Source organism: Leptosomus discolor, chromosome 19 (genome assembly GCF_034619465.1).
Source record: "Leptosomus discolor isolate bLepDis1 chromosome 19, bLepDis1.hap2, whole genome shotgun sequence".
Lineage (NCBI taxonomy): Eukaryota > Metazoa > Chordata > Aves > Leptosomiformes > Leptosomidae > Leptosomus > Leptosomus discolor.
In genome coordinates, this window is record NC_141409.1 from 8,740,833 (window position 1) to 8,767,778 (window position 26,946).

The window sequence follows — 26,946 nt, forward strand, 5'->3', positions numbered from 1 at the left end:
GGAAGTTTTCAGGGACAAAAATGAAGATTTGCTGCTTTGTTGATCCTGTGTGCGACACACCAGGCACTCCACACGTTGTGGTGGACTTTGTGATAGGGTGGGCTTCCCCAGCCTCTCTATTTTGCACCCCTGACGATCTCTGTGCCCTTGAGCACCTCTTGCTTCAAGCAGCAAAATCACCCCAAGGTTCGGGAAATGAAAGGGTGGTTTTGAGTGGGGAAAAAAATGCAATCATATACATGCCCAATTTGCTATCTTTTTTATATTTATAGATATATATAGAGAGATATATAAATTATGTATATACGTATAGAACATAAAAATATATATGTAACAAAAGTCATGGTTGTTTTAAAAAGGAGACACACAATAATGCTAGAAAGTAATCTATACAAAATGTGAAACTGGGGAGCGGTAACTAACATGTTGCTTTGAGAATCCTGCAAGGGAAAGGCACAGTTTGTGGGGGAGAAGAATAGTAGGTAGTGGGAGAGTGAAAACTTTTGGCCCCTTGTGCAAGAGGCGTGGTATCCTGCGAGTGTAATTGCATCAGCTGAGATTTGAATCCGTTTGCCTGTTATGATCGCAGAGGTGCTAAGGCAGCATCTTTTGGGAAGGACCTCCAGCTCCCCTGCAGTTTTTGTGCTGGTTTACGAATGGGCATAGCTCTCGGTTTGCTTCTCCCTGTTACAAGGCACAGTATTTAAACAATTCCCGTAACGCGCCGTGAAATGACAAGCTTTTAAGACTTTGCCTATTGCCTACAATTCACTTGGTTCAACAGAGCCGCGCAAAAAGCACCGCGAGGACCAGAGCGGCAGCGTTATTCCTAAATCCTGCCTTTCCCCCCTTTCCCAAACCAAGGAGGACTCTTCCAAGCAGGGGAAACTTGTTGATTTGTTTTCCCCCCTTGCCTTGGGAGAGGAGGCAGGCAGGCAGGAGGAGGGTTAAGGAGCGAGGGCGTTGCTCGCCTGCCTGATGTCATGGAGGCAGGCAGCGGCTGAAGGGGGCCCTTTGTTGGCAGCGAAGCCCCAGCAGCTTTGCCTGCACCCAGCGCCCGGCATGCGGGCAGCTGCCGCACAGCGCGGGCAGGAGTGACTCTGCCCAACTTGGTTGGCTTTGCTTTTTTTTTCTTCTTCATTTTATTTATCTTTTTATTCCCCCCTCCCCTACCCTCCTCTCTCCCGCCAAAAGAGTTAGGAAGGAGGGAAGATGGCTGGAGTTAACTCTCCAGGAGAGGAGACGCGGGGCCCCAGGATTTTCCGCCTCTCGGGCTCGCCCTTGTAATGGTTTTCAGAGCATTGGATTTCTTAGACTCTTCCTGGATGTTTTGTTTTAGACTTTCGCTGGATATTTTTGTTTTAGACGACTTTTTTTACACTTTTTACCGGATAATTGGACAGTGAGAGAAGAAGCTGAAGCCGGGGTGGGGTGGGGGGGGGGGGAGGGAAAACACACAGCCGAAGCCAAACTCTAACAAATGAAAATGTTGGAGATTTGCTTGAAATTGGTGGGTTGCAAATCGAAGAAAGGGCTTTCCTCCTCCTCCAGCTGCTACCTGGAAGGTGAGTACCCAAGGGGGCTGGGGGCAAGCTCTGGCTGCTGGGCTCCCGGGGGGCACGGCCCGACCCCGCCGCCATCCCAGACATGAGTTTTATCCCTTGCTTGCAAGTTGGGGCCAGGCTTGGGGGGGGTGTTTGGTCCTGGCCAGCTTTAGGCGAGGCTTTTGCATGCCGGGGCGAGAAAACCGAGCGGTGTACGCACCATCCAGACCCCAGGTGACTTTCATTAACTGCAGTATACAAAGGGAGCGCGGCTCTACCATTTATGGTTGTAAAATGTCAAGTGATCTTATTGCCGAGCCCATAAACAAAGTTGTATCTTCAGGCCTCGGCTTTATTTTTTTTGTCCGGGGAAGGAATTCCTTTATTTTGGATGTGAGAGGAGGAGGATGGTAAAACCAATTCTGGGCTCAGGAAGAAAATTTAGATGAGTCCATCAGTAAAATATTTTCAGCGTGCGTTAATACGTCATCTCTTAGTTCATTTTGGTTGTCCCCTTGTAAGTCTGCTTTCCACATTCATTTAACTGAATTTTCTTGCGCATTTGCTTTTAAAAGGTGATTTTTTGAGTCACACCCGCGGTTATTTGTACACACTGAGATGTTAAACATATGGACCCGACTAGTTCATATTTAAAGCCTGAGCGACAGAGGCACCGTGCTGGGCTGGGGGACTTGGAGTTGAGGTCTTGCTTGGCGTGACCTTGAGCGAGTTCTTCACCCTGGTGTGGCTTTGCCCCCTGCCAGGGGAGCAGCGTTACGGGTCCCCCCATGCAGCCCCAGCCCTTCGCTGTGCTAGCAGGACTGTGTCCGTCCCGGCGGGGCGGTCTGGACTTCTTCAACTTCTTTTGTGTTGGTGGATGTTGCTTCAGTAAAAATAATCCGCATGCCAGGAGGACCGTGCTAACTCATCAAATCAGAGGCACGAAAGGCAGCAGCTGATTTCCTGGGGCCTATAGCAAGTCGCTGTTTCTCAACTCTCAAATATTCAGTGGAGAAATGGTCCTCGGAAATTCATAGGTTAGGAATCTCAAAATCTACAAATGGCTTCTCGTGGCAAACCCATTTGAAGGCATTTTGGATCAAGAGCCTGTACTCAGATGCGTTTAGTGGTTCTGAAGAATTTTCTATTGTCTAAAATCAAAGAACAGTTTCCAGAGGACTTTTTTTATTTATTTAAAGTTGCAGAAAGCTAATGGTGGGCGGATGCATATGAAAAATGTTGCTCTTTCCTGTGCAACTGAATTCTTTGGTGATCTTTTAGGTCTATAAAACCTCTGTCTGTGTCCCCTGCCTCTGATATGGCTCAGGCACGGCCAGGCTGTGTGTTGAGGAGGAGCTCCGAGCTGTGCTGGGCCTCTCCTTTCTGTGCCGTTGGATCTTTCAACACAGCCCTGGGAGAACAGGCAGAGCATCTGGGGCCTCTCTTCCGTGCAGAAATGAATGCTAAAGGATGATGTTACAAGGGTGTTACCCTGACTGTTTTTGCAAGTTTTCTCTTTTGTGTGTGTTACAACCACTCCCCCCCCCCTCCCCAATTTGCAATGCAGTTGCATAATAGGATTAGAGCATAGTTTGACTTGTGCCATATACGCGGTCTGGAGTTAACAACATGATCATTGACACAATAAATACTGTAGTATTTCCACCTTCTGCTTCCCTGAGGCTGGTTGCATATTTATTTTTTTACGATGGGGTGGGAAATGAGCGTTGAAACAACTTTTAGACTATCTTTCATCCAAGTAGCTCAGTCTCGTTTCTCAGCTCAGCATGGGGCAAAACCGAAGCCAGCGTGTTGAAGGTGAACAAATGTGGCAACTGCTGCCTTAATGCTGTGACGGTCAGTTAGGGCGTAGGCAGCCCAGGACCCACCGTAATCGACTGTGGATCTCTTGGAGAGCAGGGGGAGAAGTGAGAATCTATACTCATCTGGGGGGAAAAAAAAAGTTTTTAAAAAGTAGGATTTTCTGTTATTCCTTCCCAAAGCTGAAGGTCCTCACGTGGTGTTCCTAGGCAGCTTTGTTACTAAAATTACTGTGAGGCTGAAAGCGCTGTTGAGGACTCTTCAAAAGAGTAGTGGTGGCTTGCCTCAAACCCCTGTACTCCAAGGGTGCAAGTGGAAACCGTTTGCTTGCACTACCCTTAAGCTAACAAGGTTTTGCGTATGGATTGGTTAACTTTGGTAGAAAATTAAGCTTGGCAGACTGCAAGAATGGGAGCAGGTTTGTGTTAAGGCTCAGAAACTAGGGACCCTTGCTCCTGGATCCCTATGAGCAGCATGTGATGGCCAGTCCATTCCCATGCAGATCCCCCAGCCTTGCTGAAGCTTCTGAAAGGATTGAGGAGATGATGGTGATATCATTGGAGGATTTAACTCTGCTCTTGTTATCTTAGTTGTGTGGGAAGCTGTTGAGGACAGGAGGGGAAAGCTGAAAGTTTCTGTACTATAGCAGACTATAAAACCTTAAACATCACTGCTTAAAGGATGAAAGGTCCATTAGTTGCGTGGAGAACCAGTTGCAGCCAGGAGGATAGATTAAATTTTACCTAATTCAATTTCTTATTTTGGTTTTCATGTGTTAACAAAAACATGACAGTGTTTGGTTGATGAATAGCATGGGACTGGAAAAAAATCAAATCTGTTTCTTGTATTTTTAAACACTTTCTTGAAAATACTGTATTGAGGTCAGGTTTAATTTAAGGCTGATTTAGAGTCAGGCACGTGCATAGGTGTACATGTCTTCTGACTAAATAATTGGAAATGTTTTTTTTTTTCACAGTGGTCCTCTTCTGAAAGGCATTTATGCTCTGTCAGTTTGCAGGAAGGAGGATTGTTTGTCGAGTCCTGTTTGTGGTGGTGTGGAGGTGCTACATCCCACTGCTGTGTGCTTTGCTGTCTACAGGCAGGCATGCCTGCTTGCTGAAGAAGTTGAGACCTTTTCTCAACTTGATCAAAAAGAAGTTTAAACTGGTTCTAATTATTACGTACTGATGTTTGAGCTGGCCATTTTTTGCCCTCGTTTCCATTCCCACTAGTAAATAGTATTTTAAAATGTCAGAGATGTGAATTTCTGTCATCTGCTTTCTCCTTTCTGCCTTTGCCAAACTGAATAACTCTTCACCCACTTCACACCAAGAAAGGGTAAAGAGGAGAAGGGAAGAGGCACAGCAAGTACTGCTGCCAATCTGATCTGGAAAACAGAACGTGTCCATGTCCCAAATAGGGGCTGAAATAGTCTTGCTGCCTTTTTGGGCTTGCTCTACCGCTGAAAGGCAGAAGCCTTGTTTAAAACCTGTCAGTGTTCTCTGTAAAGTTTAAAAACCATTTTGGGGACAGTAGTAAAATCCTTTGTTTTCGAACTGAAATGATTTCTTTCCTGCCAGCTGTCAGATTCTCTCTCTCTGTCTCTGTTTTTTAGCGTCTCTTGTTACAGCTAGAGTAGACAAGCCTGGGGAGGAGCAGCAGCCTGTAGCCATTACCCCGTTCCTGGAGAGTTTCTTTTTTATGCACGTATTGAGCCAGACCCAAATCTGCGATGCTGGTGACTCATCCTGCCCTGGTGTCGCTGGGATCGGCAGGCAGGTCTTTGGTCAATCAGTTAGGAAAAGCGAGTGCCTTAAGACAGTGTTGCTGCCTCCCAGGGAAGAGCCTTCTGTTTGCTTCCTCTCTTCCTTGGCTATTTTCTGCTCCTCACCTCTTGGCCTCTCATCTACCATCACTCAGTAGAGTTCTTGCTTTTAAATGTATTTCTGGCTTTGTAATGGTTTGCTAGTTACGTGCTTGTTCTTATCTGTCCCATCCTCATTAAAAAATCTGGCTGATGGTGCTTGCTACCATTTCCCATGGGTTGTGGCGAGGAAAAGATTATCATTTCATAGGAAGAGCTCTAACTGTTTTCAGGCCTAAAACTGATCATCCACAGACGTGTTTATCCTTCCCTGCTTATTAAAATAGGGAACTAAACCAGAAAATCTTGATTATTCTTGCTTGGTGCTTTCCCTCCCCAGGGCTCAGAAATGGGCAAACCTTCTGCTCCTTTAGTAAGGAAACCAAAACAATATTGTAAAGGTAAAAAGCTTTCAGAAATATGTGAGGTTCATTGAAATTCACTTGGATCTAGTTACTTTCCCCTTCTTCTCCCAGAGGTTATAGTCTAAGGTCAGGCAGCAGTTTAGTAGCAGATTTGGGAATAAAATCCAAATTTCTGCCATACCTACTATTCCACCCCATACTTCTACATCTGTGATTAACTGGCTGGAGAAAGATGATATTTACCATGTCACTAGGGGATTTATAAATGGAATAAACTCAGTGAATGAACTCGCGTGGAACCTGCAAGCTAATGTAAGAGTGAACTTTAAAAAAACCCAAAAACAAAACAAAAAAAAAACCCAAAACAACACAAATAAACCACAACTAAACCAACCAACAACAAAAACCCCAAGGTGACAGACAACTGTGGGACAAAAAAGTGGGAAAAGCCGTATCTTGGAGGAGTGGGAGAAGCTTAGTGTTAGACAAGATAAAACACTACAGTTGACTGAGAGAGCCTGTTTGCACATGGGCAGTGCAGCAGGAGCCATGAGCAGCCTGGTTCCCTCGTGTTTGCATTCAGGAGACTTGGTTTTCGGTGTTTAAAGTGCTGGAGGTTGCTGGTGGCTGCGAGGAGGAGCGCAGCCTGCCTGCGGGATGAAGGTGCCTGGAAATAGGGCAGCACAGCGGGGAAGACTGGCCCAGCACAGGGGGAGTGGGTCTGGTTGAGAGGAGGCTGCATCTGGTTTTGCACTTCTTCATCTCTGTATAGAAATACACAGTATTTAAAAAGTGATCATTTGTTCTCGTGCTGGCTGTAAGAACGTGGACTCTCCACATACCAGCCAAGAGCAGAAGCGACAGCAATAGCCTTTGTTGCAGAAGGTTGTATGGCCTGTGTGATGGAGTGAGTGACAGGAGAGGCTGAGCATGATCTCACTAAAGGGATGAGTCCAAAATAAAACACGAAACCTTCCTTCTTTTTGGAAAGATCTGGTTTACAGATTTTTTTTTTATTTTTTTTTTTTAAATCCATATTCCATCAGGCATAGGGAATCCATGAGGGCCACGAAGGAAATACGGGACAGAGGGGCAGCTGCTCCATCATATGGGCTCAGTGTCAGGAACACTTAGATGTATTAGTTCTTCATAGCTCTTCTGCCATTTATCATAATTTCTTCCAGGGGAAAAGGAGAGTAGGGGGAAGGTAGGGAAAGGAGAAGCTTTAGACAGCATGTGCTGTACCTCCAAAGAGACTACTAGATGTGTTCTGCACTCCCTCGCTCTAGAAACCTCGTGGAAAAAATGCCGGCACAGTTTGTAAGACCACAGGATGTTTGTTTTGCAGGGAGACAGGAGGTCTCTTCCTTCCCGCGGGACTCTGGAGGAGCTGAGTGTAATTCTGTGCTTCTGTCTGTTTTCCAGCCCTTCTCTTAAATTACTAAGGAAATTTGCTTGCGTTGGTCTAGATCAGAATTGTTCATATCTGAGAACTTCTTACGCAGTCCCTAACAATGATTCATGACTTCGTAGAAACAGTAATTAGCAGGAGATTGTTACACTTATGAAACCTTTTAGTGTGCAAACATAAATATCTCCTGGTAAAAACTTAATATAGGGAAGCGGTGAAGACATTCTTATGGCTAATGCCTCAAAATAAAAGCTGCTGTGTCTTATTTCGAAGTCTGCTCCGGTTTAATTAAGAGTTGTCATTTAGTTGGTGTTAGTGGAAAACTGAATTACAGCATTGCCTTAGGACTCCTCCCAGGAATCCAGGTGTCATCCGGAGCTTGCTGTGATCAAAGTAATAAATTACAGTCTTGCTGGGATGCAGCAGAAGACAAAGTGGGTGCGTGGAAGGGATCACAGCGCAGAGATAACAGATTGAATTACACTCGCTTCCTGCCCCATCGCCGTGCCAGGGTACCCTCCTGTAGATATAGCAGCCAGGCTGATTTATTGGGAGGAATTAGGCCCATTGAAGAGCTCAGCAGTGCTGTAAAATTGTAGTTAAAACCAGCAGTAGGAGGTGAAGAAGCTGTAGTGTGTTGAAAAAGACCCTCAATACATGTGAACAGCAAAGTCCCGCTCTGAAGGACTGTGATGTCTGGGCAAATTTACTAGAGAACAGCTCAGAGGGATAAATACTGCTGACAGACGGCTGTACGTGGCTCCCAGATGGACATGTCCTGTCTGCTTCTCTCGCTTCATGGTTTTGTTTCCCGAGTCTGCCGACAGTCTCCTCTTGGGGCCCAGACCTTTAAAAGTGTGTTTTGTCACGGTCTATCAAGCTTCTGCTACACGCGGGTCACCACAGCTCTGCTCTTTCCTTTACGCTCTTCTCCGTGTTGACTCAGGGCCTCCTCCTCCCTTTCTTACTGCCCTTCATTCGGTCACCGCCTTCCCCACCTCAGTTCGTAACTTGGGGTTCCTGCCTTCTGGAAACGCCAGCCCTAACCCGACCCAAGAGTTGGGTCTTGCCCATCCCCGCCGTGCTCTCCATCACAGCGGCCTTCACACACAGCGCGCACCTCTGTTGGGGTGCCGGTGGTTGAGCGGGGGGGTCGACTTGGAGGATACAGAGGACACAAGCCCATCTGTGCGTAGCATCCTATGTACTCAAGGGGGGACTGGTGTGGTTTTCCAGCTTGACAAATTTTCATATGTTTATTTAACAGCTCTTGCTCTTGCCGATCCTTGGGTTTGCAGACAGTTATCACTGAGTCGGTGTTTGTAGGAACGTCATCGAGCAGAACCAGCCTTCCTTGACTCTCACACCGCAGCTTGTGGGTGTTTTCGGTGTTCGACACAGTGTTGTCTCAGGGTCTGAATCCAAGCGCATACCTTGGCATTCGTGTGTAATGAGTCAGTCCCAGCATCACCGCGGCCTGGGCACGAGGGAGGGATTCTTGCGGAGCGCTTGGCTTCCCTCCTGCATCCCCATCCGTAGCCGTGCATGAGCCATCCCTCGCTGGGCTGCGATCGCGCTGGAGTTGGAGTGGAGCCTGCCTTGGATTTCCTGCCTTCCTGTCGAATCAGGCCCCCGTGGGGGAGGCATTTTCCTTCCTAACGGAGGTTGCGGTCCATCCCACCGTGCAGCGTGTACTGGTTTGTGCCGTATTTGGGGGAGAGCGTCACGGCGTCGCTCCTCGCTGAAGTTGTGTGTCTGCTACTCGCAGCTCTCTGCTGTCTGTCTGTTCCAGGTGTTTACTGATGGTGTAACTCCTTGGAGTATCTCCAGTCACTGCAGTGCCCTGTGTTTGATAAGGGAGCTTAATGGGCTTGACAGGATCAAAGCGTTTTCATGGTAAAATGATTATAGCTTAATTTTCTGAAAGTGGATTTTCTGTTTCTTTTCTCGTTGTCCCTTTTGAAGCAAACCCAGGCTATTAAAAGGTGTTCTTCTGCAGGAAGCAGGAGGGGGAAGCAAGGATGTCAAGGTGCTTTAAAAAACCACCCCCCACACCACCACCTTTTCTGACTGTGGAACCGTTTACAAAGCAGAATTATTTGGCTTCTCTGATTCACTATAAAAATATATCTCCCTGCAGATATGTTTGGCTAGGAAAATGGGCCTAACAACGTGTATACTTGCTGGTTTGCTCTCTGACCACATATATGATATTACCTTTTCCAAAGAATACAGCAGTGTTCTTGTTTATAAATAATCACCCAGAGAGCCTTTACCAGTGGTGATCGGACCAACACATCGAGGACACTGGAGTGTCTGTGGGTCGATAGTTGCACTGTCACAACCAAAGCTTAGGAAATAATGGGATTTGTTACTGTTTGTAGGCTTGGGGTTTGGGTGGGTTTTTTTTTTTTTTAGCATTTCCCTGTTGGGGAAAGTTATTTTAGACCTGTCCCAGCCTGCGCTTCTCTACGTTTTCTGGTGTCAATTGTGTCAGTTCTTCACTGGTTTACTGGTGCAGCTTGTACTCCATTTCCAGACCAAACAAGCGATAGTTTTAAAGGCGTGTTTTGGTGTGTTTGCATCTACATAGCAGCCCCTTGCTAGTGAGTATTATAGGTATAGAGAGAACTGTGCTTCTAGGTGAGCTGATAATGTAGAAGACACTTGGCCTGGGATTTCTCCCTCCAAAGACCTGCTGCATTCGCCTGTGCAGAAGAAGGATTCAGCAGGGAGTGGGGGGAGCAGGCAGGGACTGATGCTGAGTGTTGAAGAGCAATTTCGCGGTGCAGGGGGCGATAGTGCAGCGTTTCCTGTCCCCGTATCTGCGCTGGCACGATGGTTTGTGTGCGGTGCTGTGACCTCGCTCAATGACCTCATCCAGATGGACAATAACCCTTCAAAAACTAAGATTTTCACAACTTCTTTTCCTGGGTTTGTGCCAGCACAGTCACCTGTGGGGCTGCCAGCACAGCTGGGGGGTGGCATGTTGGACCGAGGGGACGCAACTACCTGGAGCATCACTGCCCCAAACTCTTGAATCATGGTCTGGAGGGGAGCGTTTCCAGGAACGACTGCAGTAGAATTCCTTGATGTGCTTGGACTTGCCTGATACTTACTGAATATTACCCTGCCGCAGTGTATAGAAAACTTTGGCGGTTGGTTTTTGCTCACCCGTGAAGCTCAGTTACTAGAAATCTCTTTTTCTGGAGGTGTCTCAGGGTTCCTACCTAAAAATGTAGAAAGTTCATTGTGTGAAGTATGCTCGCTGCTGCGCTCTGGTTTCAAGAGTGGCAGGCAGGAGAGAGAGCAACGAAAAAGGCACAGCCTTGTACTCAAATAAGAAGAAAAATGATTAAAAATACTGTGAAGAAAAGAAGTACGTGTATCATTCTTAAATACCATGTCTTATTAATCTTGCCTTGCCTGGCGCTCTGTGCTGCATGTTCTGGTGATTTAATTTATAGGATAATTAAGGGATTTATCTTTTAAAGGTCTTGGGTTTGTTTTCAAATATAACCATTCCAGCAGTTAGGCATGAGCCAAAGGATTTACAAGCAGCAAACAGCCGATGTGAGCAGCATTTACTGGAGGGAGGGAGGGAGGGAGGGAGGGAGAAAGAGGGGCTTTCCCTGTCCTGTGTGCTGTGGGAGGCTGGAGCTGGGGGCTCGGGGCAGGCTGGGGAACAGCTCTGGAATAAGGGTGTCCTGCCTCTGTGGCAGGAGATCTGCATTTAGGAACTGTCCATATCTGTCCTCTGACACATGAGGGGCACACATGTCAAGAAACAATGCGAAGTAGAAAATCAGAGTGCGTGGGTTAACCAGATGGCTTTTATCAGCAAAAATGAACCTGCTTTTTCCTCTCTCTCTCTCTCTCTCTCTTTTCTTCCTCCAGAAGCCCTTCAGAGACCGGTAGTGTCAGACTTTGAGCCCCAGGGTCTGAGTGAAGCAGCTCGCTGGAACTCCAAGGAAAACCTTCTGTCCTGTCCTAGTGAAAATGACCCCCATCTCTTTGTTGCACTGTATGATTTTGTGGCGAGTGGGGACAACACTCTCAGCATAACTAAAGGTAAGGTAGCTGGGCAGAATGGTACTGGGAGTGTGTGAGAAGGCGTAGAAAGAAAAGTCGTTATGGAATAGCTGAGTTATACACTAAACCCTATGGAATTTTTTTTACTGTGGGAATTCTTCTTAAACAAATATGAGTATTTCGCAAAGTCATAACCTTTTAAAAGGTTAAAACTGTCTGAAGTTTTTGCACTGGGCAAGAAACCGTTTGCCAAAACTAAGGTCTCCACTAGGAGCAAGAATTTGAACAGAGAAATTAAACTAAGCTGATTTTAGAGGCTGGCTTTTGTCATTTTCGTAACTCTCCAAAACACAGACCCTGTATGAAAAATGACTGTACAGATACAGTGTTTTCTTACTGAGTCCTTCTGTTCCTTGTGTGTGCTCCAAGTCACATCTGCTTACCTTGCTAATTGAAATTATTTTTTTTACTGTTTATCCACTCCTGTTCTCTCCTAGCCCCATCAAGCCAACTCAGTTCAAATAAAATTTGCTGGGTTCATTTTTTTTTTGTTTTGTTTTAAGCTCAAGCAGTATCAGAGCTGATGCAGAACTGCACGAGAGCGTAACAAACTCCTGAAGCAGGCATGTGACTTTATTTGGCTTTGAGGTGTCCACTCAAGCTTAAAGAAACACACATGCTCCCTGCTCAGTCACATACCTATTCTTGTAGGAGATGATTTAATGATCTGCTAGCCAGTCAGCTCCCATGTTTGCCGTGTCTAAGTGTATTTTCTTCTTGCACTAAGGTGAAAAGCTCCGAGTCCTGGGCTACAATCACAATGGGGAATGGTGCGAGGCCCAGACGAAGAATGGACAAGGCTGGGTACCCAGCAACTACATCACCCCAGTGAATAGTTTGGAGAAGCATTCCTGGTATCACGGACCAGTATCCCGTAACGCTGCTGAGTACCTTCTGAGTAGCGGTATCAACGGCAGCTTTCTTGTGCGAGAGAGCGAGAGCAGTCCAGGACAGAGATCTATTTCACTGCGATACGAAGGAAGGGTGTACCACTACAGAATAAACACTGCGTCTGACGGAAAGGTAGGCTATGGGCTGTCCTCACTGTCCGCTGGCTGCACGGGGTCACGTCGTAGCAATGGAATTGAGCAGTTCTGACCCCTGATCACATCACCTGTAGTGACAATAAGCCGTGAGATTCTGACATGGCTGTGAGAAAATGGTTTTACTCCTTTAGCAACCTTTCAGTGAGGTATAATACAGCTCAGTAGTGAAACAGTTTAAGGTAGGAGATCCTGGAGTTACATCAGAGCTGGATGTAATAGGTACCATTAACAAGAGATTCTGGGGATAAATTCTCGTCCTGTATGTTCAACAGATAATCTCTTTGACTGCCAAATCGGAAAAGTCAGCACCCATTGCTAATAATTCTGTAAATATTAGGGACAGAATGCTTTTTGAGCTATTCTGTAGTATTTTTAACTACTGTTTTGATTTCTCTACAGTATTTCAGCGTGATCATTGGAGACGGGTAGGCACTTTCACTTTTATATGGGCCCTGTCCCTAGTTTCTTCGTTTTTTGGTTTTTTTTGTTTTTTGTTTTTTTCCTAGATCGTTGTGTGCTGTAGCAGTGTTCCAATGCCGTGCTTTGTGGATGCTGCAGAGAAATGTTAGCATAAAAGTGTAGTTTTCCACGGATTTTTGTTTGAATTTCATGGAAACATTTCTACTGGCATTGGATTTCGGAAAATCTTGTTGTTTAACGAATCTATTTTAAGCAGTGTCTCTTTAGATCCTGTGCAGAAGTTAAAGTGTGGGTCTGGAGCATGGCTGCTGAGGCTCTTCTTGCCAACATCTAGTAGATGACAGATTCTGTGCCATTGAAGTACTTTAAAAGAAAAAAAAAAAATCAAGTATAGTAGTGGCCCACCACGGCCAATTTTCATTTGTCCTGCAAGAGCTTTATTCTTCTTACAGGAGTGTGACAGCAAAATCTTTAATATGAAAACACAGGGAACCAGTACATAGTGTTTCCCATTGATCAGACTCATCACTCCAAAACCTTTAATAAGATAAACAGATTTTATTCACTAATGAAGTATGTTTTGTCTGCTTTAGCAAACAGATGGTAATTGAGGCAATTCTAACCATGTTATTTAAGGCCATGTATTTCCAAGTTATGGTGCTTTGATTCTTCCTTTTTCCTCCCATGTAGGCACGCTCTGTGGTCGAAATTGGCACTGTGAAATGCTGGCGTGCACCATACATGGCAGTCTGGAATATTATTCCTCCTCCTGTCTCTGTGGTTGATGTTCCTTCTATTCACATTGGTGCTGGCAGATGAGCAATGTTCACATGTGAACATTTTGAACCCAGGCCCCCTTCAGTTGGTGTAGATAAGCACGTGTCCATGATGCGATAGCACACGTTCTCCATTTTAGCTGTAAAAGGGTTTGGCATATGGAGGCTTTCATCCCAGCAGAGCTGTTTTTATCCCAAAAAAGCAGTTCTGCAGAGCAACAATAATCCGTTCAGGTCTGTATTAGCCAGGTTAACTGTTCATTTTCCACGAAGTTGCTTGAATCAGTGTTTTTGAGAAAAGGTGCAGGTCAGCACAATTCACTAAAGCAGAACTGCAGCCGATGGTGGTTGTCAGTACAAAATCAAGAAGTGGCAGTGACCGAGAGCTGCGGCTCCTGGGCTTTCACGGTCCGTGCAGGGGCAAGTGAAGAGGTAGCCACAGTCCCTTGCTGTCATGCCAAGGACCAGCATCGCTGCAGAAGGGGTGGTTTCCAGTCCATGCATCGGGTGCTGCAGTTTGCAGCCTGGTGCATTAAACCACATCGGTTTCAGTTTGGGTTCATGAGCTGGGCAGTGAATTGCTGCTCAGCAGAGGGCATGCTGCTCACTCTGCTGCTGGGCTGGGGGACGCTGTGCTCTTCCAGCACCCTGTCCCCAGCTGTAAAAGCTGAGGAGCTAGGAAAAGAAACAGCTAATTTCCCTACTTTTCCCTCCGCTGGAGCAGGTTCCCCGCTCTGAGCTGCTCATGTCACACTCTATTAGCCGCTTCACAGCAGAGCATGACTATCCCAATGGAAAGCTCTTACCTTCAACTCCCTGAGCACCTGGGGCCTTCCCAGCCTGCTGTATCGTTAGTCAGCCTGTCCAGGGAATTTAGTATCTGCCAGTGCTGCAGTAAGGATGAATGGCTTTGGTGGGACCACATCCTGTGCCCGGGAGAACGCGGTATCAGGAGAAGGGGGTGTTAGAGAAATGTGCAGAACAACTGCTGCTCGGTGCAGAGGTGTGCCATGCATCGCACAGCCTTACCCAGGCTTTTTCCTGGGGAAAAGTGAAGGGTCTAGGAAGAAGATCAGAGACGTTAATTGTCTTAATTTTAGCACTGTTCATACTGAATGCTTTGGGGTTTAACAACTTCACCGATAAGTTCCTCAGGGAATTTTTTTCTTTATTTCCCAGTTTAATGGGTTATAGTCTTCCGGACCACCTCTGAATGTTTTTTTGGTTTTTTTGTTTGGGGTTTGGTTGTTGTTTTTTTTTTTAAGGCAGGCATTAAAAGTGACCTTTCTTGATTTGGCTGGCACAGTGCAGTCAGCCATCTGGTAAACCACTTCCGTGGTACAGAGGACTTGGTTTTCCTGACTTGATAGTACTTGAGTCAAAGCCTCCTGTTGAGTAACCCAACTGAATAAACAGCGTTATCCAGCCAGTTCTTCAAATCCTGCTGTCTTCAGCATTAAGGACACGGGTCCTGCTTGAGTTTCTTGGAGCCTCCAGTGGCTGAACTGGATGCAGACTCACTCCTTTATCATGGATCTCGATGGATTTTTTTGGTGGATGTTCAGTTTTGTCTGCTGGCTGGGGAGGGGGAATCCCATCAGGTCAAGGATGGGTTGGAGGTTAGCATGGGCCAGTTTAACCACCCTTATAAAATATACTAGCCAGGAAAAAGAGATACGGTCTGGTGGCAGAAGCTGCAGATGTCTGGCTAACTCGTACAAGCAGAGCTGCTTGGAACAGGACCGGTGTTATGGTGTGACTGACAACGTACACAAATTGCCCCAATAATGTGTCAGCAGCGTAGCTGGGAAGGAAACTCTCTGAGCCCCTACATGACCTCGCGTGCTGCAGAAACGTGGAGTCTGTTACCTCTGTATGAGTACAGTTAGCAGCACCAGGCGGTTTTCTTGGGGGAAATTATCCAGCCAGCAGCTTGAGTTAAGGTTTGGTTATCGGGGTTGGCGGCGAAGGGAGGTGAACAGTCAGAGTGTGTGCGCGGCTCCCAGGGCTGCAGCGGCAGCATGCCGTCCGTAGCTGCTCCTTGCTTCATCTTCTTGTGGTACGTGCTTCAAATTCCAGGTAGAGGTTTAAACACAGCATAACTTTGATTTCCAGTAGTGCTGATCTGAAGTAAGGCCTTCAGGAGTCACTGTTGAGTTGGAGTCAGTGAGAGGTTAGAAAAACCCTGCCTACAGAATAAGCACTTTTAGTGGGTGGATGCATTGTTTGGGGTTTTTTAAAATGTAAGTGGAAAACTTCGTGTGTGTTAAGGCATGGAGTGTTGTGCTGTGGGCTGGACAGCGTGATCCTGAGTTCTGTTCCCCATCCTGCTACAGGTTTGCTGTGAAACCTTTGGCCATTTGTTTAACTTCTTTCTCCATCTGTAACAAGATCATATGATCTGTCCCACAAAGTAGAGATATCTCTGATTTCCATGAGATGTTGGGATCGTGAGATATGAGCCATCATCAAAGCATGAGCAGCTTCCTTCTCCATACTTCTGTAAAGTTCCAAGTGATCCTGGAGTTGAGCATAATTGTCTACATCCATACTTCTAGTCCTCAGTGTAACGTGTGAACTGCTCGTACCACTGCTAGTAGTACAAGTTGTTCCCAAACAGGTGTGGCTTGTTTTAAACTGTGGTTGTACTGGCTAATGCTTCGTGGTCCAAGCTGTGTGGCTGTAAAAGCCTCTCTTATGTTGTCATTTTTCTGTTCTCAGAAAATCTTTTTTTAGGGTGATTTCGCCTTTTTGACCATGAAAGATAGTTTGGTTTTGTTTGGGTTTTTTTAATCATAGTGTTGAAATGAGATTTGGTCCAGTTACTTCACCAAGAGAATATCCAACTCATATTAGTAGAGGGTTGAGAACATGCTCCCCAAGAGGATGCCTTTATTTTCTAGAGATAAAGTTTCCACAGGAGTGTTTTTGTCAGCAGCTGTAGCAAAAGAAAAACAAGAGTGAAGGGAAAGTAGATTTCTCCAGCCCAGGGTGTAAAACCCTCCACTCGGAATGCCCTTGCAAAGTGTATGTGTTGTCAGCAGGGTAGTTAATGGTGTGGGTTTAGCTCAGGTGGCTTACAGACAGGTTGGCCACTGTGTATCTTCTCCCGCTCCCCCAAGCCCAGGTGCTATTGCCACTAGAGGAAATGCCATTTTAACCAGGGGTTATGATTTCCCAACACTGGAAAGGTAGGTTTCTACAGAGTAGTTGCCTTTTTTGGATGACAAATGCTACATCATGTTCACTTCCCAGAAACCTGTCGGGGAGCATGGTTCTGTTACAAAGGCCGTAATTTGAAAGCCAGCGGCCACCCTGCTTGCAGTAGTCCCACCTGTGTGTGACTGGTCTGTGGGCTCGTTCACGTCTATGTGTGTTTTCCCCTTTCTGGGTTACACTGTGTACCTGCACTGAGCATTTTACCTTTCCACAGCTCTTTCAAATAAGTCCATGACGTACGTAGATGGGTGGGTTTTGCCAATTCTGGCCATAATAGTTACCGTACATAGATTGAGCACGTGGGTTATGTTCTTAAGGGGGGATTTGGGCAAGCAGGATGCTGAGGGGGAGAGGCACTTTTGTCTGTCGCTCTGACTTCCTTGGATGATGTGGCTGCTCTTTTCACTCACCTTTTCTTATATGTAGTGCCTATGATCTCATATGCTTCAGAGTGTTTGGTCTTCTCCAATGCCTCTCGTTCTTGTGTTGGGTTTGTGTAGTAAACAGATGCCTGCAAAGGCGGAGCATCCATATAGGAATTGCCAGTCTCCAGTACAAACGCTTTACTCAAGTTTGAGGGTGGTTTTGTCCCTCCCTTCAAACATTTGGGGTTTTTATTTTGCAAATGCATCTCTCTTTTCTGTTGGACGTAGTCGCTTATTGCTGGAGCTTCACAGGTGTATTTTCTTTTTCTGTCCAAAAATTCTGGCAAGGTGGAAGAAGCAGAATTTGACCCAAAGTCTGGGATTTTTGTATGCATGGCAGCCCCATTGACTTCCCGGCCTCCTAAAATCCCAGACAGATGGCCAGTGCACATGCAAAAGCTGTTGCGTGCATATCCAGCGAGTCAGAAGCATTTGGGAAGTTTGATCGTAGCTGTTGGCATGTAATGTGCACAGCCGGACCAGTGCATCACACTCATTTCCTAGTGCATGGACTGGGCAGAAATCTGGGTGGCTAACACGGTGCTGCTCTTCCTGCAAGGCTGTCCCGTGCCAGACCTTGGTCCTTTGTGAGAAATGGAGCTCTTCCATCTTCTGCGTGCTGCATCCAGCATAGACTGTTGTACTTTAATACAAATATTTCTCCCTCCTCCTTCAGGTGTTATCAGCATCACTTTTTTTAAAAATTAAATTTCTAGGTTTTGTCAGCTTGCCTAGCAGAAGGCTGGGCTTAAGGGTGAAAACTGGAAATACAAGGCTCTGGTGGTAGGGAGTCACTTGGCTGTTATCTTTAGTAGGCTTTTAGGCTTAAAATGGACCTTCTGCATAAATGTTAGAATGGCAATGCATACGGGTTATCGCGCCTCACAGCAGGTTTTCATCCGGTGGTAATGATTTTACTTCTGTGATATTGATCAGTGCCCGTCACGAGACTGGAGCAGACCAGCTGCCTAACTTCGTGCAGAATACTGTGCAGAAGCTTAGGCCAAAAGCAGGGAAGCCACCTGTTTGCTAGTGACACTTCAAGGAGGATGTAGGCAGGTGAGAATGTCAGAACCCCGGTAGTAACAATGGAATCAAGACACGGAGGTTGACAACCCCCTGCTCTCCAGGAAATGTCCCACAATCTTTACTGATCAGCCTTTTGAAAAAAAGACATTTCAAGCAACAGCATGCCAATCTAATGCTATTTGCAGTCATTCCTTCCATAGTTGAAGTGAAGTGCATGTGTTTTCTCCCAAATCAATGCATTTCTCGGGTCTGAGCTTCTGAGAACTAGTTACAGAGCTGGTGAAGCTGACAGTACTGCAGATCGAGTAGAAGGGATGTAACCCTTTGCTTTCGCAGTTTTATAATGTAGTTTCTGCGTATGAGTGCTCAGACGTGCATTATGTGAATGAGCTTTCTCTTCCTCTTTGGTCCCTAGCTGTATGTCTCTTCAGAGAGCCGCTTCAACACCTTAGCAGAGTTGGTCCATCATCATTCAACTGTCGCAGATGGGCTCATCACCACGCTGCACTACCCGGCGCCCAAACGCAATAAGCCCACGATTTACGGTGTGTCCCCCAACTACGACAAGTGGGAGATAGAGCGAACTGACATCACGATGAAACACAAGCTCGGTGGAGGGCAGTATGGAGAGGTGTATGAAGGAGTCTGGAAGAAGTACAACCTCACAGTGGCTGTGAAGACTCTAAAGGTAGGACCCAGATCTCTGAGCATTCCCATTCGCCTCCATTCAGTAGGAAGAGAGTCCAGGCTGGCTGCCTGCCCTCAGGCATGGTTAGATAGTTGGGGTCATCGATGGCACCTTCTTTCTGCGCTGTAGGCCTGGAATAGCATCTTTCTGAAAGAGCTTGATCCTATTATGGGTTTGTGTGATACCTGAAACGCTTGTAACTAAACCAAGGGGGATGGTAACAGTGCAATTTTTGCTTCAGAATAGATGAAACCTTAGAAAAGTAAACAGTGCCGTGCTGTCTCGCATTCAGGGTGTGGCAAAGGTGAGCTGTTCACGGATGAGCACACTAACACAAGCTGGTGTATTAAGGAAAATTGTGGATTGTGAGTCAGTCAACATAAAATTCAAAGGCTGTGCTTCAGGGAGGCTTTACGTGGTTTGATTTTCTGTCTTATGTGGCGTCTTTCCCAAAAGACAAGCTCCCTGTGCCCCTAGAAGTCTTAAGCAATTCTTTGCAGCTGCTTCTTATCAAAAGATATGCGAGGAGGAAAAAAGTGTATCCATGCTAAAATATATTAAGATTTGTAAGTGACTTTAATGTGGGACTGGATAATCAGTTCTGTTTCTGGCTCTGCTCCCTGATTTCTGTGTCTTGGTTTCCTTTCCTCTTGAAATGCAAATAATGCTCTGTGGGTTCATAAGGTCATTGCTTAATTCATTTATGTTTATAAAAATGTCTTGAGATCTTCTGGCACCTTCCACACACATTGCATTTGATTGCTTAATAAGAGTTTATGCTAACTTGACACCGTGTTCTCTCTCGTCAGATGGGGTTGTGGTTTGGTCTTGCAGAAACAAACAGAACAGGGGGTTTTGTTTGCTTCTTTTTGTTTTTTTGCAATGGAAATTTTGAAGTGGAGAGAACTGTATAGATGCTTTAGTGTCAGGAGAGGAATGTTTCCTTGATTTGGGGAAAATACTTCTTCCTTACGCTTTGAGCAGCGGCTACCTCAGTATTTCTGGGTTGCTATGGTTGCAGAAAGTATTTTCATTTTGGCCTTTTTTCTGCTCTGGAGATTCCTGTTGCAGCTCCCCAGCGTAGGAGAGTCCAAGTGCCTGCTTGCACAGGGAGCGAGTGACACCTAGTGTTGTCCCTGCTCGGATCCGGCGCGCTGGGGGCTGCGGGGCGCACTCGGGAGCCTTGCAGTGCAGGTGGAGCTGGGATGTGACCAGGTTGAACAAAAAATGCCTGTTTGTAGCGAGCAGGAGAGACCAGTTCGTTCCTGGAACATTGTTTGCTCTAACATCTCCTTTCCTGCTTCTGGTTGCAGCGTGAGGATACCCGACATCTTCAGATTTCTCATTTTGCTGCCAACTGCAGTTGTTGCCTTCTTCTCTCCAAACCCATTAGCAAAGGCAAATTGCGTGTTATCCCATAAAATCTGTTTGTGCATAAGGAGAAAACTTAACACAGACCATGACTGTTTCAAATATATCGAATAAATATTTAATGAAACATGACTAAAAAGTGGTTCATAATGTAGTATGGAGCAGCATGTTCCACTGGGGAATGTAAGAATAACCAAGAGGAGAGTTGAGAAACACTTCAACCTGCAATTACGCACGCTAAAATCATCCTTAAAAGCAAATTTATAATCCACCTTTCTTAAATCCATCAGTCTACTGCCTGACAGGTGGGATTATAGCTTTCTTCAAAGTTTTGGGAAACATTTTAAAATCACATTTATATCCCAGTTCTACAGGGAAAAACAAGCCCTCTACAGCTTCTGCACAAATGTTCAAATGACTCACTTTATTTTCCTCTGAGAGAATATTTTTCCAAACTTTATATGACTTCTTGTTTCTTCCCCATCTACTGCAGATATCTTTATGAGATAAAGGGGAGGGAAAACTAACAGAGGAAAAAAAAAATGCAGTTACAGCTTCTTTTTGAATAGCCATGCTTATGAACACCCATTTGTTGTTCAGTTTTCTATCAGGTGTCTACACGAGGCTCATAGCTGGTGCAAAACACTAGATCATGCAAGAAGGCAATCGAAGCGGCACAGTTGAATGCAACTGGGAAGTGCTAGACAATGTTTTGGTGCTTGGATATCTGTTTCCCGTTAAAATGCAGCATTGGGAGCTCAGTGAGTTGCACAGGACAGATCAGCATTTATAAGGGTCTGTTACCATAACACGACACTCTCTGAATTTGTGTTTTTACACCTGATGTTGATGGAAAAGGGGCATGAGGTAGGCGGAGGCTGCAGTGACTGGGAGCGGAGCTGTGGGACCTGCATAGAGTGGGACCGAATGCAGCCTGCTGTGACCGTGGAAGGAGCTCGTTCCCTGCGAGGGCCGTTTAATGGCTGAACTGTTGTGAGCTGGTCATCTCGGCACATTTCTTACTGCACACCTCGAGGCTGCATCCGTTAGGACTGCCCCTTCTTTTTTTTATTGTTATTTTTTTTATTTTAATTTTTTTTTTTTAAAATTATTTTTTCCCCCCAGCAGAGAAACCTGTGTTTTAAGGTAGTCAATGTGCAACCCTAGTGTCCCTTAATGCCATGGCGTGGTCCTGTGCTCTGCTAGGGAAATATTGTATAGCCAGAACTCTTTTATTTCTTCCGTGGTTTGGTACGGTGGAAGATGGAAGCTGGTTAAGCTTCATTCTTTGCCTGAGATCAGGTTTTCAGAGAGATCGTTGTTACAGTAGTTCTCTGTATGTGTCCTTCCTATTAATTTGGTCACTGAGAGGTAAGAGGTTTAAAACAGTGGAACAACTGTGTGGAGGAGCCACCTTTCAGTTTGTGTCGCATGCATAAGATAAATGCGTATTTAGGGTAATTTTGCCACCTGGGTTATTAACCCAGTTTCTTTCGCCAAAGAAAACGGTTTAAGGTTCTGCCCACAAGGACCTTTGGGCTATTAGTTTTGACAGAGTGTGTTCAGCAAATCACAGCTGCCAATCAAGCTAATTGGCAACGAGTAGTAAATGATTGAATGAAACTGTTGGAAAAATGTTCTCATTGCTAACTGCAAAGCAGAGAGCTGGATCTTACAGCGGCAGCCCACTGTTATCGTTCTCACCAGCAGCAGTAAATCCTTTCCAATCCTTCCTTAAAACACTTCGTCCATGTAGCCTGTCAACATTAATCCATCAATGAAAAAAAATATGGATATAGAAAGAAACATTGCTTTAGGAATAGATCTGTATTTTTTGCACCACTTTGAAATGACCTTCTGGCCATTTGGGGCATATTTGCTTCAGAAAATGTCTTTTGAGCAAGATTGTATCTTCTTCGGGTTTGTGTTGTGCCAAGCAACTTTATGACATTCAACAAATAGGCAGTGACACGTCTGCCCAGAACGATTACGTCATGGGTCAGGCTCTAAATGCCAGAAATGAAATCTGTGAAACCTCGGGCTTTCAGTGATGGAGTGGCAGCCGTCAGTCATGCTTCCCTGTCTGAAAGGGGGGATTTCTCGCTCTACCCAGTGAAACTGGGGGCCCGCGTTTTAGTAGCTTCTCGAGCATTTGATTGTGGTGTGTCCTTCCTTTTATGTTCATTGTTGTTTCTTTTCCTTTCTGTACTTTTGATTTCATGTTATCTTTGTTCCTGTTAGGAACAAGCACGTTTTTCCTTTTCAACTCCTGTGAGAGGCCCTTCACAAAAGAGATATGGATTTTCTTGCCCCAAAAAGCTCTGTTAGAATAAGAATGATAAAAATATACGTTTTAAAAATTCTACAAAAAACCCCAACGTTCGTAGCTCCTTGGCATTGTGATGTGGCTACAGGGAAAAATTACTTTGAAAGAACTGTGGCTCGTGTTGTTAGTTTGCAGTTCTTTTTGTGTCCTCATACAAAAATTGGTTCCTCCTTTGTGCACGCTGTCCTTGCCAAAGCTTTACCATTGTTCTGCAGGAGGATACCATGGAGGTGGAAGAGTTCTTGAAAGAAGCCGCAGTAATGAAGGAGATCAAGCATCCGAACTTGGTGCAATTATTAGGTAAGTGATAAATACCAAGCAGAGGGATTTGAACTAAACCCTTGTGCAGTGATACGGATGTTAAGGAGCAGATAAGCTGCTTACCGTACCAAGGCTTTAAATACAGACACTTATTGTCTGGCGAAATTCACAATTTGTACCACTAATACATGATTTTAATGATCTCTTCTCCCTAATGTTCAAGTTGCCAGAGTTTGAAGCAGGAAATTAAAACCCACTATTAACCAATTCCAAGCAGAACTCGTTCTTTCTGTGAGCCCTATGTTTCTACCGTCTAGAGACATAGATTGCCCTAGAGGACAAAACCTGAAGATTCACCAATATTCTCAAACATTCATTGTAAACTGTGTGTTGGTCCCTAGGGGTGTGCACACGGGAACCTCCTTTCTACATCATTACGGAGTTCATGACGTATGGGAACCTGTTGGATTATCTGCGTGAGTGTAACCGGCAGGAGGTGAATGCCGTGGTGCTACTGTACATGGCAACTCAGATCTCCTCAGCCATGGAGTACCTGGAGAAGAAAAACTTTATTCACAGGTAGGAAGGACAGTGAGCACCCCTGAGTCTCGAGTACAAAACATGCCTTGATTTATTTTCCTGCTTTTCAGATCGTCACGGCAGTGACTTAGATGCTGTCGATGTCCTATATTTAACACACTGGTGCATTGTATTCTGGTACGGTACGTTAGCCTGTCTATAGGGTGGTCTCCTAACTGGTTTTCTCTCTGTTTTTCTCTTACCTTTGAAGCAGGTGCAAGTGAAAGACATATCAGTACTTTTATATTTTGGGCGAGGGCCTTCAATGTAAACACTTCCCAAAGTAACGGGCTCCTAAGGGACTAGAGAAGCTACTGCTCTTCCCTGATTCTAACAGCCGGTAGAAGCTGCTGCAGGTGGCGTTGCTGGTTGCGTGCAGGTGCTCACAGCAGAGCCGCCCTCTTGGTGCCTTCTTATCCCGTGTTCCTCCTTGTTTGTTTCACTCTTTTTTTTTTTTTTTTCCTGTCCTCTGTGGGGATTGTTTCCCACTATTGTCCAGATTGTGTGTGCACTTTAATAAGCATCTCTGCAGTCTCAGAGACTCTGACCTTTAAGTGTGCTGCAATTATGGCTAGAGCTTTGCATTCTTCATCTGTAGAAATGGCCTCCTAGCAATATAATGACACATCCTGCGCGAAGGTTTGAGAGTCGCTGGGCTTTAGACAAGATACTCTCTGTGCCATAGCGTGACCTTTCCTGCCCAATTAACTGGAATATGAAATTAGCACATGTTTTTTCACAGAGACAAATATGAAGATCGTGTGTAACGTTCTAGGTGCTCCTCTAAGTCATGCATTGCCCTTGCTGCCTGAAAGGCCTGTTTAAGTGCTTCTGTCAGTCGGTAAAGTGAACGGTGGTGCTGCAAATTAAAATTTCCAGCCTTTGATTTGCTCTGTTGAAAGTATTTCATCCCTTCAGCCTGTAGGAAGTGAACTTTAAAAACCGCTTTGTGTGAATCCCATTTGCTCTCCCGTTCATTTCATTTCCTCTTATTTCTGATGACCCATTTATCTAAAATAAATAGCGGCGTTTTTCCTTATCAGCCACCCCCATACCCACCTACCCAATTATTTTAAGAGTGTTGTCACAATTCACATCCATGGATTCAAATGCTGGGCTGTGACCTCATTTAATGAATCGGGAAGGAGGAGGAATTTGATTATGAAGAGGAGCTTTTATTTAGACACGCATTGTAGTAATCAGCATTGATAAGAAGGTATATTCAAAAACACTGTGAGAATTTAATGGGCATCTAGTAAGATGTACTTTTTTTTTTTTAATTTATTCTGATTGAGCAGAACAAGCAAAAGAAACAGCAGTGTCTGCCTCGTATCTAAAGATCTCACTCGAGCTTTCTGGTAGAATCAATTTTTACTTCAATGTGACATAATCTGGAAAAGTGTTTTTAACAAAACATAATATTAGGAGAAATGTACTTCTGTGCTGTACATTTTTATACTCATAAAGCATTTCCGAGGTTGCTAACAGCACATATGAGGCAGGCAAGTGGCAAATGCAACATCCACATCTCTTACCTGCCAGGGTGGAGGCAGGTGAAAAAATGTGAAGGAAAAACTTAATTTACCTGTTGCCCAGTCCTTTAAAAATGTAAGTACCGATAGCAAAAGCTACAACAGGTTTAGAAAAGGCCAAAACATGGTATGAAAAAATTGTGTTGTAAAACGTGGTACGCTTGGGGGGAAGAAGAACATAGCAGGGAGCTAAACCTGGTGCTTGAGCAAGGACTGGAGAAGGAGTTCTGGAGAGTGACTGGGGTGACTGAAGTGCTAGAGAGGTGGGCAAGAAGTGGGGCATTGAGACTTCGTTTATTTAGTGCTCAGCCTCAGCTATTGATAACTTGAGCACTGACATTTCTTTAAATTATTTTTATCCTGAGGGTGGCAGCTTTTATTGAAAGTGAGGGGGCTTCTTGAAGCTTCAAATTAAAAAAAAAAAAAAAAAAAAGTTTGGATGACAGTCTTACAAAGCCAGAATGGAAAATAACTTTCCCTCTTAAATGTATGCGTGTAACTACATAATTTCTGTGTAATACTCTGATCAAAATAAGCACACGCAGGCCCAGGTTTCTTCGGGAACAGCAGGTTTCCTTGCTATCACTAAAAGTGAGAAGGTAAAGACTACTCATTGCCTATTTTTGTTCTTGTTTTTAGGGACCTTGCTGCCAGAAACTGCCTTGTAGGGGAGAACCACTTGGTGAAGGTGGCAGACTTTGGCCTGAGCAGGCTAATGACAGGGGACACGTACACTGCCCATGCCGGAGCAAAATTCCCCATCAAGTGGACTGCACCAGAAAGCCTGGCCTACAACAAGTTCTCCATTAAATCTGACGTCTGGGGTAAGAATTTGCATGTATGAATTAATGCAGATTATAGCCTTCTACAGCTGCCTTTTCCAGGGCTGTGAAATGAGGACATTGTGAAACATTTCAGGAGGGAGCACATTCCCTGGTTTGAGCCATATTGTTCTGTGAGCTTGTCAGAGTGCAGGAGCTAATCTCTGCTAAGTCAGTCTTTGAGTGGAGCACTGAGGATGCCGACCTGACTTTGTATGAAAATAAAGGATACCGTAGTGTTTATAGAAATGTGTGAAATGAGGCTGGAGGGCACGGTACCACTGCTTGATAGAGTTTTGGCACAGGACTGTGAAGCGATATATTGTTATATAGCCAGGAACTTTCTAACTACTTCAAGGAGGAAAGTGAGAATCTGGTTCATTTTATATTTAAAAAAAAAAAAATAAATTATGTGTGTATCTGTCTAGTGATAGCTCCGAGCTCATCTTTCTGCATTTTAAAAGAATAATCTTTGGAATGAGATGAGGAGAAACGGAGGGAAAATTTGATGACAAATGGTTATTGAAGAGCCCTGAGGTGCTGGTGATAAGAATAGGCTTAGCTAAATGGAGCTACATTCTCTTAAATCTGACCACAGAAAATCTCATTGAACTTTTTATCAGCCTTTCTTTGGGTTTTATATCTCTGCCATAGCTGTTGGTCAAATTCTCAAAAGTGCTCAATGACGTGAGATAGAAGTTTGTGGGATGTGGTCCCAAAGGCACTTGGAAAATGTTATCCTGAGCGTCTTCTATATATGAAGCACCAGACAGTAGTGAAGCAGTGATGAATTTTTCTGGAGTTTTGTGGAGGCTGTGCGAAGAAAGGCTTTATTGTGAAGAAACTTTTAGGTAGATGGCTGATGCAAAATGTTTTATAGACGGGGGAGGAAAACCCAAAACAGCCTCACAGGGAGCTGATCAAGGCATTTCTTCTGCTCTGGACTTGCATGTGGTGGTGTTTGCCGCTGCTGGGTATCTGCCGCGGTCTCAAGGATGCTGCTGTATCGCTGTGGTGGCTGCAGGGTCCCTGTTGTATTGAAATAGTAGAGTACTTGGGGAAGAAAGATCCAAAAGGGGTATTGGGTGTCTTTAATTAGGCTTAGCATAACCTTGCATAGTGGGATTCGGGGCAGTGGACTTTGGGAGCTGATTAGAGCAAGCCAGCCGTCCCCAGAGGCCAGGGCTGCTGCCGGGCACGCCAGAGTTTAGACGCTTTCACCTCACTGGCTCAAGACAGCAATCAAAGAAAATTGTGCACAGAAATGTCTAATGTAAATTGCCCTTGGTGGTGTTACCATGTAATGTGATGTGATTTCCTTACTTATGCAGAATTGTAATCGCTTTCTCTTCAGGT

At 45.1% G+C, this 26,946-nt stretch overlaps 1 protein-coding gene across 2 annotated transcripts in view; it reads left to right on the forward strand.

Annotated features, from left to right (window-relative positions):
* The window catches only part of ABL1 (ABL proto-oncogene 1, non-receptor tyrosine kinase), a 78,438-nt gene that overhangs the window by 45,286 nt on the left and 6,206 nt on the right, over window positions 1–26,946 (forward strand). Inside the window, exons 1-7 of one of the 2 annotated variants that reach the window (XM_009950504.2) lie at window positions 1,487–1,565; window positions 10,903–11,076; window positions 11,825–12,120; window positions 18,428–18,700; window positions 22,613–22,697; window positions 23,060–23,237; window positions 25,409–25,593. In XM_009950504.2, the coding sequence (XP_009948806.2) occupies window positions 1,487–1,565; window positions 10,903–11,076; window positions 11,825–12,120; window positions 18,428–18,700; window positions 22,613–22,697; window positions 23,060–23,237; window positions 25,409–25,593 (1,270 nt within the window). Of the gene's footprint in view, window positions 1–1,486; window positions 1,566–10,902; window positions 11,077–11,824; window positions 12,121–18,427; window positions 18,701–22,612; window positions 22,698–23,059; window positions 23,238–25,408; window positions 25,594–26,946 lie in introns of those variants that run through there. The other variant, XM_009950503.2, reaches the window with a different exon arrangement.